At 45.8% G+C, this 12,013-nt stretch overlaps 2 protein-coding genes across 6 annotated transcripts in view; one reads left to right on the top strand and one right to left on the bottom strand.

Moving 5' to 3' along the window:
* Window positions 1–475: 475 nt before the first annotated feature.
* LOC114845443 (ankyrin repeat and SOCS box protein 12-like) lies at window positions 476–2,336 on the top strand. 2 transcript variants are annotated; one of them, XM_029133449.3, is made up of 3 exons: window positions 476–585; window positions 1,113–1,886; window positions 2,055–2,336. In XM_029133449.3, the coding sequence occupies exons 1-3, from the start codon at window positions 579–581 to the stop codon at window positions 2,204–2,206; spliced, it is 933 nt and encodes a 310-aa protein (XP_028989282.1). In that variant the 5' UTR covers window positions 476–578; the 3' UTR covers window positions 2,207–2,336. The 2 variants fall into 2 exon arrangements, with proteins under 2 accessions (XP_028989282.1, XP_028989283.1); XM_029133450.3 differs by having other exon boundaries at window positions 481–585; window positions 1,116–1,886.
* A 421-nt stretch (window positions 2,337–2,757) lies between these two features.
* Window positions 2,758–12,013, bottom strand: part of LOC114845439 (zinc transporter ZIP11-like) — a 51,177-nt gene continuing 41,921 nt past the window's right edge. For all 4 annotated transcript variants that reach the window (XM_029133440.3, XM_029133443.3, XM_029133442.3 and 1 more), the window contains exons 6-10: window positions 10,112–10,279; window positions 4,259–4,328; window positions 3,887–3,985; window positions 3,656–3,814; window positions 2,758–3,560 (exon numbers count right to left, since the gene is read on the bottom strand). In XM_029133440.3, coding sequence (XP_028989273.1) covers window positions 3,482–3,560; window positions 3,656–3,814; window positions 3,887–3,985; window positions 4,259–4,328; window positions 10,112–10,279 — 575 coding nt within the window. In that variant the 3' untranslated portion in view covers window positions 2,758–3,481. The remainder of the gene's footprint in view (window positions 3,561–3,655; window positions 3,815–3,886; window positions 3,986–4,258; window positions 4,329–10,111; window positions 10,280–12,013) is intronic.

Below are 12,013 nucleotides of genomic sequence, written 5' to 3'. Positions count from 1 at the left end.
GATGCCATCTGGGTTGCCTGGAGACAAAACAGATAAAGTGGAAGGCCGTGATGAAGCAGCTATAGGTGGCAATTGTCAGGCTGTTGATGTGGATGCAAGTGCGTTTTACTTTGTAAATTAAACTACTGAAGCAGCAGATTCAGCACAAGCTGTGAACAGCTGCATTGGTTGTATTAGAGAACTGTAATCAACTTTTTACATTCAACTGAACATGGTCAAATGTATCATTTTAAAATGTTAAGACAAAAACATCGGAACTACCTGTTAATCTAAACTACATGTTATATGTTAATATAATACATGTTAATACATGTTTATTTTTGCTGATTGACTATTGTATTTTTCAAGGCAATTCAACTACAGATAATAAATAATAAATGAATTATTGTTAGACTACTTGAAGTTTCCAAAATGCACGTTTTAGCAACCTAATTGTTGCGATTACAATGATTTATGATCAATGCAGCAGGATCCAAACAGTAGAGGGCAGCATTGGCGCGTTACAGTAAATGTTTCAACAAAAAATAAATACGACGAAGAAGAACGAACAGGAAGATGAGGGAGACAACAGATGAAACATGCTAGGTAGGCTAATAAAGCTAATATAACACATGTACGTCTTTATTTTGCTACATATAGCTTAAAAATCATAAAAGGCGACATCCACAGAGTCATAACTTACGTTTAAAGGTGGTTTTAGCGTTTTGTTTCGTCCGGTACGTGACGTCAGCATAAAGGATAGGTGTACAGTAAATAACGTTACTGTCAATGCGTGTTGTCATTTAATTCTCACAAACGCAGTGAAAGTCCCGCACCCTACAGTTCATGATTGAAGAGGACAGCAGTTCTTGGAAACGAGATTTCGTTCAATCATATGTCATCTGATCTATATGTGTATCTGTTGTACATGGATCTTTGCTGAAGATCTTAGTTGCTCACGATCAAGCACAGGTTGTTAAAAAGTATATTGTACAGTGATTTCAAAAAAACAAACCTTAAATTGGCTGCTGTTTTACGGGAGTTTGGTGGAAGTATTTCAGTCTCTGTATGTTGAGGTATGTAGGTTAAATACGAGAGTCTGAGTCTGGCTAATCTACTATCCACACGTCCAGCAGGTCCTATGCTCCGTTTAAGGATCTCTCCACAAGAAGAAGAATTCATCCATGAAATCACCGCGCTCAGACAAGCCATTTTAAAAAACGATGACAGACTTGTCCATGAGATGCTTTGCCAAGAAATCTACAAGAAGGTCATCAACTGCCGAGGCGGCTGGGGACTCAGAGGCACGCCTCTGCATGCCGCCGTGTCCAAAGGGCACCTCAGCTGCCTGCAGATCCTTCTAGCCCACGGCGCCCTGGTGGACTGCGAGAACAACAAGGCCCAGACGCCTCTCTTTGCAGCCGTCCGCGGGAAATATCTGGACTGTGTCCTAACGCTCCTAAGAGCCGGCGCCAACCCCAATGGAAGCGCATCCAATAATTGCTCCCCCGTCCTCACTGCTGCCCGGGAGGGGGATGTGGAGATCTTAAAAGAACTGCTTAAACACGGTGGCGACGTGAACTCCCGCTCCAAAGTCTTCCTCTTGACGTCCAGCGGCAGGGTGTCGAGCGGGCCGCTGTACTTGGCTGCAGTTTACGGTCACATGGAGTGTTTTAAACTGCTGCTCCTCTACGGGGCCGACCCAGACTACAACTGCACGAACGCAAGGCTGCTGAGCTCCATCAAGCAGCCAAAGACTGTGCTGGAGATGTGCCTGCGGCACGGCTGCGGCGTGGAGTACATCCAGCTTCTGATCGACTTCGGCGCCAACGTCTACCTCCCCACGCTGATCATCGAGAAGTCGACAAAGCAGAACGAGGCCGTGGAGCTGCTTCTGCAGGAAAGAGGTGTAGAAACGCGTCACCCATGGTTCTTTTTAGCTGTTACCCAAATAGATTGTCCCCTGACAGCAGGTTATAACCAGCTGCACATAAATCAGATTTAGATCTGTAATAAATCTGTGCTTTCAATATTATTCTGTATAACGCCGTTCGTCTTGCATCCTGTGTCTCCAGGAAATCCAAAGGCCTTGACTTCTCAGTGCCGACTCGCTGTCAGAAGATACCTCAAGAAGATCAACAAGATCCATTGTATCGATCAGCTGGAAATGCCAACAATTCTCATTAACTTTTTGCAACATAAGCCCACTCCAGTCGCTGTTCTGTAGCTCAGCCTGTTCGTGAAATAGCTTTTATTTCATCATTTCTTTTTTATTTGCAAACTGTGGACCAGCTTTGTCACTTTTCTTCCTGTCTATGTGCTGTTGTGGGTATGAAATTAAATTCAAAGGAAATGTGTGAATATGTGGTGTTTATGTGGTGAGTACTTACCCACACATTCATGCTAAGTTAAGTCCCTATTTTGAAACAGCTGTTTATTGCTGTGAAATCTCAAAGGCTCCTGCTGAGTTGGGATGGGGGGTATGAAACAGTCTCCTCAGTACATCAAGCACAAAACGTTGCAAAACAAAACTGATATTCATGTCTGTAGTCATGAATGTATGATCATTCATGACTAATCATATCTGTAAATGATACTATACACAACAGTCAAACTTATTGGGCTCTTCAGAGGTAAAGATATCATCATCAATGAATGACTGCAGTATACTGTGAATAGAAAACGTATACAAAACAGTGTGTATTATTATACACAACCTGCGTAGAAAACATGGATGCAACATACCAGGAGCCTTTAGACACAATTAGGAAACTGAGAATCACTTAGTTGTTTAATTATATAAATACTCCACCATTAAATTCAGCATTTAAATAATTAGACAGAGGTCATAGTATTTGTCACAAAGTTAATCTCAGTATGAAGCAAAATAGAAACAAGGCTGTTTTAATTTGTTAACACAACTGTGAGTGATCCCTGTAAAAGAATTATACAGCCAAGATAAAATAATGGCCAGAGAAATAACATGTATGTTAGAAAAGTTGGACTTCATATCAATGACAGTGACACTGCAGAGGACGGAGAAAAGGAAGCGAAACTCAAGTCAAATTCAACCAAATCAAACTTCAAGTATTAGGATTCATTAGGAAACGATGAAACAAAAACATTCATTCTACTTGTGTGATGATTTGAATTTGGAAGAAATGTTTCTGAAAAAGAAAAAAAAAAGTAGAAATGCATAATTTTAACAGAACATTCATAAGCTCTGCATTCAGAGTATATACGCTATTGACGAACCCACCTACAGTACGACAAACAGTATCAGTAATTTAAAGGCTCAGCTGCTCTGAGTTGATGTATTATTTGTCCTTTTACAAAAGTGTCCAGATTAATGGATTCAAGTAGCAACAATTCAAATTCTAATTTGTGTTTTAGAATAAAACACTTGGTCCCATTCTTAAAACTGAGCTCAGCTCCACTCTGATGACGTCAAGGTCATGTCATTGAGGGTTCTGTTGACACGGTGCCAAGCTGACATTAAAACTCAACCCAGGCCCACATCCAACGACATCATCACTACAAAGCCCAGGATGGAGGTCCAGGACGCCAGCTTCCCATTTCCACTGGTGACGTCCACAAGAAGGAAGAGGAGAAAATGGAAAAGTGAGTGAGTAGTTGAAGCCACATTGGCTGCTCTTCATTCACTCATCCTCCTTACCTGACTTGAGCTTCCGGTATGATGTCATCTACCACCACATACACCATGGCCCCGGCAGCGAACGCTAATGCGTATGGCAGCAAAGGTTCTGCCAAAACCATGGCGACGGCGCCTAGCAACCCGGCGAGGGGCTCCACCATCCCGCTCAGCTGGCCGTACCTGAGGGAGCGACAGCGGCCTTCAGCACACCGTCCTAGCGTTTAGGAAATGACCGGCACGTTCTCGTCCTACCAGAACGACTTCCACGTGGACACTCCCGAGCCCCGGAGAGGCAGGCTCACTGCTAAGCCTTCTGGGAAATTCTGGATGCCAATTCCAATAGCCAGGTTTCTGAAGGAACATAAAACAGCAACAGTCAGAGTATGTCCCTTTAAATTAATATATGGTGTGGTATGGTAATATATGATGCTATTACCGGCTGCAGTACTGCACTCACACCACTAGGTGTCAGCAGCACATCACACAACTGTTACAAACACCCTCTAACTACAGACAGACCAAAGAAAATTAAAACTTTATGTAAGGACATGCTAAAGTTAAAGTAACTAAACCAAACTAAATGTCCACATTTGAAGAAACGTAATATTACTTGTCTAGTTTTACCTGGCACTCTCAAAAGTAGCCGATGAAGTCTTTCCCACAGCTCCGAATCCAACTCCAACCGCCAAGCCCTCTGCAGATGAAGCACCGGGAAACACGAATCACACCGAGAACAGAAACGCATCCCAAGGGCTCGAAGACGATTGCAGCACAAGTAGTGCACAGGGCTGGAACGGCCGCATTGAGGGATTTGTTGTGTTCTTGAACACAGAACACTGTGGTCTACTTTCAGCCCCGGTCTGTGGGGACCTCCATTCTTATCAGTCGTACCTTCTATAGTCAGGTTTCCTCTGATACACCCTGCTACTGATGTTTCATCCTCCACACATGTACCTACGGTATGTGCACAGGCAGCTCAGGCAGAATAAAGCGGGATCTGTAATGCAACCACTGTACAGAGCTCGTCTCCTTCAGATCTGCCATTTGTATCATTTGTAATGCCTGTCACGCATTCTTAAACCGCCATAACAGAGGGAAATGCTCCCAGAGTATCCATAAGAAATAAGTGAGCACGTGCAGATGCATCTACAGGCCTCTTAGTTTTATTATTTAAAAGGGAGATAAGCCATGAGTGCGTCTACTTCAAAAGCTGACGAGCACTCACGTTCCCACGCTAAACCGCTTTAATTCGCTCAGTTTGTTCCCCTGAAGCTGAATCAAGATGAGCTCAAACATCAAGGGGCTGTGCCGGTACAGCGGAGTTGTTTCGTCACCGGGCCCCGAATCCATTTATCAAAACAAAACCTGTCGAGTGTTACTTTTCCGATGCGAGCTGCGGAATTTCAATGTGCAAAAGCTCTGGTGGAGGCGAATGAATGGGGGAAGCATCAACAGCCTCGGTGTGTGTGTGTGTGTGTGTGTGTGTGGGGGGGGGGGGGGGGCGAATGAGGACAAATCTATGACCGTCCACGGCCCCTCAGGACATAGTTACCGCTCACCTGAGACCAAACCTCAGAATCAGCCAGAGAGGATCGCAGTCGGTGCCCACCCAAAGCCTAAAAGTAAGACGTAAACCTTCTTGATCCAAACCAGATGTGTTCATATCTTTCATTAAAGGAGACGCGGGGACTGTGACGGAGCGCGGAGGCTCTGCCGCCTCCGCCGGGGCGGAGGGCGTTTGATTGACAACAGCTGTCGCTCCTGGAATCAAGCGGCGGCGCCGGTCGGACGTGACGCCACCCGGCTGCTCGCGTGCGGCCCTCGAGCTTCGCGGTCCATTTTTCCCACAGGGACCAGTTGCTACGTCCATGGGGGGTGACGTCTGCATAACAGCTAATCCCGGTGGCCGCCTGCTGCCTGGCGCTGTGACCCTCTGGCTACCAGGCAGTTTGATCGATGTCGCTGCTCCACGCGGATTCAAACGGAGCCGCCTGATTGGCAAAATCCATACACAGAGTGGCGAGCTGCTCTTTTTCCTGCTGATTGCTGTTTTTGTCTCCACCCCACCGGCCGCTCAGCGCCGGAAACCACCGCTAAGTCCTGCCGCGTTGGAGCTGGAGCGCAGGGAGATCAGATCTGTAGATTCGGGCCTGACTGATCCCTGTAGTCTCAGCGTTTGATCTCCTGAGGTGTCTCATGTCAAGATTGAGAGAGAGATAGAGTCAGAAAGAGAGCGGCGAAAACAAAGTGAGAGATCGGAATCTGTCATTTACTCTGGTAGCGATGGACTCGGGTTCTAATCAACTTCCCCCGGAGCCGTTCCTGGAGCAGCATTATGAACTGAAGCACCCTTCAGCTACGCAGTGGCTGCCATTAATATCCATCAGGCCCGGCTGAAAACGACAGCACAAACGCTCTGATCACTGAAAAAGCCTTCAATTATAAATAATAGTGTTTGAATAAAACATGTCCGCTCGGGGGTCGGGGGAGCGCTGCAAGTCCGTCGGGCGGAAAGAGCCGGGTCCAAAACAAAGCAGAGGGTTCGCGGGGGAGCGTTCAACGCGAGGGGCCCCGGTTCTGCTACTTGGCCGTGGAAGCTCATGTCTCGCGGATCACCGGGACGCGGAACGGGCCGTGACGGGAGGGGCGCCGCGCTCCACCACCACTTCTTCTCCCGGTCCGATTCTGGCGATGGCCCAGCGGGCCTCCGGCGCTCGGCTGAAGATGGAAGACGCAGCCTTTAGGATTTTAGTGACTGGGGGTCGATACAAGGCTTTAAAAAATCAAGCCCTCTTTTCTGGTCGCCTTTTCATTTCAGCCGGGCCCAAAACGACTCCCAGCTTTTCCCCGTGTGTTCCTCCCCTCCGTGGTCTCTTTTTTTTACCCAATCCCAGTGTTATCCCGTCTGGCGATACTGCCCGCAGCCCATTGTCGCAGCAGCCACTCTTTCCCATCGCGCTGCGCTTTAATCTCCTCCCCGCGCTCCTTTCTCCACTAAGCCTGCACTTACTCCAGTCTCTCTCAGCTCCCCGTCCCTGCAGAACCGCAAGCTTTTACGTCCATTTGGCCTGGAATTAATGGCGGGATCCTTCCAGGGACAGTTCATTGGACCGCCACTGGTAACCAGTGCAGTGAACGTTCCTGCCTCAAAAAGTCTGGTTAATTAGTAATGCCTCAGAAATCATTGAAAGAGTCATTGAAGACCTTCATTGAAGACCTTCATCAGATCAGATTATATTATAAATGGTGCCAGCAGTTTCAAAATTCTCTTCTGCACATTCCCGGCGTAATGAGGAAACTGACTATTATATGATTGCCCTATGCAACAATGCACGTTATATAAACAGCTGTCAGAGCCATTTCTCCATTCATCACACTAACAGGGATCAACCCTACTGTTACAGACAAACGGGGGCCATCAATCCCCCCCCTGGCGTTGACAGGACATCCCCTGACTTGTGTCACGGCTCCGTCTTAGTGTCGTGGAGTCTTCACGCCGTCTGTGGAGTCGGGCACTACTGTCTGACTGGCTGTTCAAAGGGAAAAGGAAGTGGCTAATGAATAACTGGTCAATATTTTTCATCGGAATTTCGTTTGGGACCGAACAGAAGCCGCTCAGACGAAGGTCTGTGTATCACAGAACGTCAGGAACTTGTCCGATCCATGCTCGTCTTTGGGACCGGACCAGTGGATTGTCTCCTGCTCGACGCCAGACAATCTCAAGGCTGCGGCTCATTCAAGAGCGCCAGTCGGATTTTTTTTAACGCTACGATATGAGCCATTGAGACGTTTCAATTCAAAGAGCTTTGAAAAGCTACACAAAGAACATTCCCATTGACTAATGGCACAAGAGTGAATAACACATGAGGAGCGCACTTATGATATGAGGTAGCGCGGCCCTTTCTTGTTACTCCATTTGAGAAAAAAATAAATTGATTCAAAAAAAATTCAACCAGTAATAAGCCTCGTGATCAGTGAACACAGGTGAACTGCACCAGTAGATGCTGAATTGAATGACCGCTCCTCAGTCACTTATATTTGCTATTAGAGGATGACTTGATGCTTAGATAAAACGTGCAGAGCATCGCAGATTGGATTTTGCATGGGTTTTTGGGCCTTCCCATAAATCATGACTCTTTCACTGTGGTAGATTGTCACAACTGTGTCACATGCGACTTTACAGTACGACATCAACCCGTCTGATTTTGTTCTGGCCCAATTAGTCTTATAATGCTGACCTTTCCCTCCAAAGGACTGAGACACAGTTTGGCACCAGGCCGGTGATTTATGTAAACTAATGATCTGTCCAATCAATATTTTAAGAAAAGGAATTACTCAAAAGCCCATTTTGACCCATGATTTCCCAGAAGGGCCTTTTCCCATTAAACGCCACATTCAGCTGGAAATGAACAGACATCATCCAGCGACTGTTAAAACGTCCCCTCCACACTGCAGAGAATCATTTCCTCCGTTCAGGCTTCCATCTAAGAGGTGGTCGGCTCTCACTTTGTAATCTAGGGGCATTCGGTTTATTTCAATTGAACCCTGAAGAACATTAGACATAAATGTGGCAGCGTGAAAGATGAGTCAGCTAAGGGAACCAAGTCAACCCAGCTGAACTCGCTCTGGAGAGAGGACAGGGTCCGTGTGGGCAATAACATGTGCATAAAACAGCCACTGAACACCTGATGAAGAAATGCCTGCTCTTAACGTGTTAAAGTCTGCTTATAACCAAGTCCAAGTAGGCAGAGGAGGTAATAAAAGTCCAAGAGAGAACTGTGGCTGCACGCTCGACCCTCAGACCCTCTCTGGGGTGAAGCCACAGCAACAACCTGTCCACTGCAGCTGACTTTAGTCTAAACCCTCTGCAGCCCTGACAGAGATTCAAGCCTAGGTGTATCTGTCAGAGGCATGCTCACACATTAGGCCTGGAAATGGCTGTGGGCGAGTCGACTCCTTTAACATGACAGCACAATGGGCTCACACTGGGGCAAGGACGTTTGTCACAGGTGTCATGTGTACTGTTGTCATGACAACGGGACATGCACAAGTGTGTGTAATATCACCTGATGGCTTTGGGATGGATTCGTAGGCGAAGGGGCGATTGTTACACGCGTAGCTACGCTTCCACGGCATCAGAGAGGCCGATTCAACAGATTCAAGCATTTTTCATGGTGATTTCCTCTGTGGCATATCGGGAAACTAGAGGCCATCTCGTATAGATTTGTCACTGCTGGCGATCAATAATTAATATTTTCTGGATTATTACTTTATAATGAATGTGACTGGAATGCGACTCATTTAGAACAAACATGATGAAGCTAATGAATTAAACTAAACAACTCAAAATAATCAACTGATTCAAATATACAATTACTAAACGCAACTAATGGGGCGAGAGGAATTTTAATTTCTGCGTCGTTTCCAAAAAGACATATTTTACACCTGAGATACTTGGTTGAGTCGAGTTGTGAATCTCGACTTAATGAGTTTGGCGGAGTTAATTTCTCTTTCTGCTGGATGGGAGATGAGGCTGTGGGCGGTCTGTTTCATTAGCAGTCTCACAGGAGAGCTCTGTGGGTCTGCAGCGCCTCCACCTACAGTGCAAATGTGTGCTTTATTACATGTGCATGTGTTGTTTAAGGGCGATTCTACTTCGTAGTTAGTGGAGTACTCCTCGGTCACACACGTGTGAGGAAAGTGCAACAGAATGATATTACAATTCTTTAATACCCGAGTACCCTGCTGTTTTCTTTTTGAAGAAGAGTAATGATATCTGACAGAAATTTCTGTAACGCTACAGTTGGTGTGCTTTAGAGCAAACTTGTCTATTTAACAAGACTGAGCATCACAAATATTCAAATGTTTCATCTCCAGTGTGAAAGAAATACCCACAAAAATACTCTGAGCCGGTACAGAAGTGCAGGATGCGGCTTGATACCACCGCGGTTGGCCTTCGGTCCAGCTCAGCATCTGGAGAGTTTACTCCAAATGAATTATTAATAGCTAGAGATCCAATATTTCTACCTACACATACACATGTGTGGCTGATAAACACTGTTCCCTACTTTAAAATAACCAACATTCACAGGCCTGTGGCGTTAAAATACCTCAGGACACCTGATGCCAACAAATATGGCTGATTGGAATAGACGATGAACTTGCGTTTCCATGGCAACCTAAGCTACATGCATTTGCTGTTGGGTGACAACTGAAGGTGATCTGAAGTACCTACATGTTGTAAATCTTCCTGATTTACCTCTTCATTACAGGAAATGTAGGCGCAGCCTTAATCCACTGAGAACCATTATTGTCTAAATAAAAATCTCCTGACAGCCCATTTAAGCAGCAAAGTTAAGTTTGGACACAGAAACTGTTCCCCGTGCTGAAAGCCTTTTAATCTTCATTAGAATATTTAAACACAAGGAACGGGGACTGGGGTCAACTCAGCAGACGCTATAAACAGCTGTTTCTCACCTGGGATGTTGTGAATAGTGATGGCGAGGATGAGGAGGAGAATTCGTCTCCAGCTGCTTCTTGCTGAATCAGCAGCTTCTGTCCGTTTAGGTTCTGTTGTTTGTCCATCTGAGTTGCCGGCGCTGGGTCCTCTCCTTCTCTGGTAGACGTCCCCGTTATCTATTTTATCTGCACAAGAGAGGAGAGGAACATTGGACACAACTGCATAAACACGGAAACTGCTAATTAACCTCCTTCTAACTTTCTAAAACATGAACCATCTGTCTGAAATTCAGCTTTTCTTTACAAATGTATCGTTTTTGTTCTTCATAGGCAGAAACAGGTACTTTGCATTCAGACTCACCATCCAAGACACGGAAAGTACAACATCAAAGTGTATGCAGTTACTTTCATTAGTACCAGAACCAGAAAAGGGCAGAGTTCTGACAAATTGGAGGGGCTGCCTGTTTCTCGGCCCGGTTTACGAGTGTGTCCATGGTACAGATAAGCAGACCTTTCTGTTGTTCGGCTACATATTTAGTTTGAACACTCCTGAACTCCCTAATGATGCAGCAGGAGCAAACATTCAGCAGCTGCAGACAGAGGTTGGTAATAAACACCGACGGCTGCTGCTTCACATTTGACGGAAATGCTCCACCTGTCACGCACTATAAAAGATGCTTTAGTGTTAAACGTCTGGGAGCACATTACGTACTGTATGTCAGAACGTGGATGCTGTAAAGCCTAATGCTGAATAATTAGGCCCAATCAGGCGGTTCTCTGAAATGCTAATGAGGTTGTTAACCCAGATATCATCAGGCTACATGTACAAAAGTCTTAAATCTTCAGTTTAGAACTGCGTAAATAAGCCCTGTGTGTTGAGCAGGCGCTTCAAAGACGATATGGGTTTTCGCAGATGAAATCGCGCTCCTCCGCCGACTGCTTCGCGGCCGATTAAGACGACCATCATCAAGCCTGCGTTTCCAGCCTGAGGGACGCAGCGCTACAGGCCCTGGGTCTGATAATGACTTCAATCTCCAACATAAGCGGCGCAAAGTAAACAGCCAAAGACAATCTCATTAGCGCAGAATCCACGGCTGCGAGTCGTACGACTGTAATGACATTTAATTGATGGGAAAATGAATGTGTGTCGTCCTTATCATGTGATGCTAATATCTGCAGAAAATTCATCATCACACAAACAGAGACGATGGTTAAATTTAGCCCAGTATGAGTTATACAATTAGAGTAGCAAAATAAATTCTTATATAAGCGCTTCCATCATAAAGTGCATTCATTCTATTTTAAGCTTTAGGTTTGGTCTCCACCACCTTCTGATACAATACTTTCCACATTCACCGTTACTTGTTGCACAGGTAAAAACAGGTAGCTGCTGTTGCTGTGAATGAGGCGAGACTCAACCGACGCTACGGTATTTCACCTCGCGTTGCACTGTGGAGATGTTGTTCTTGGCAAGGAGCAAGAAAATTATTAATGAGGCCCGAGCCAGCCGGCAGTTCATCCGCTGTGTGTCGTGAATGAGAATGGATTTGTGCAAGGGCTGCTCTGCTAACCAGGCAACAAAGTGAAGGCTCGCACCTGTTTGTAGCAACGGTTGGAGATTTTGATTCATCTGATTGTTCCACATACTGTGCATATACTTTTTTTTTACGAGAAACCTACAGTGTAGTAGTAGTAGTAGAACACCCCGCTCGTCTTCACTCACTTTTCCCCACTTCTCCTCCTCCGTCACCCACACACTCCATCTCTGTCGCACGCTGTTTGACTCAATCTCGTTACTTCCCTCTCCCTCTCGCATCTCCAGGCAACAGCCGAGCAATCAGACTCAGGCCCGCGTCTCTCTGCGCCCGTGCCAATTGTGACTTCTACCTCCCAAGTAAAACTCCTTCATCTTTTTTTTTT

The sequence above is a fragment of the Betta splendens genome, chromosome 19 (genome assembly GCF_900634795.4).
Source record: "Betta splendens chromosome 19, fBetSpl5.4, whole genome shotgun sequence".
Classification (NCBI taxonomy): domain Eukaryota; kingdom Metazoa; phylum Chordata; class Actinopteri; order Anabantiformes; family Osphronemidae; genus Betta; species Betta splendens.
The sequence above is the reverse complement of the archived record's forward strand: the minus strand, read 5'-3'. Positions and strand labels throughout refer to the sequence as shown.

Coding starts and splice junctions, on each gene's coding strand:
- LOC114845443 (XM_029133449.3), top strand. Junction 1,887..2,054: donor GCTGCTTCTGCAGGAAAGAG/GTGTAGAAACGC, acceptor CTGTGTCTCCAG/GAAATCCAAAGGCCTTGACT.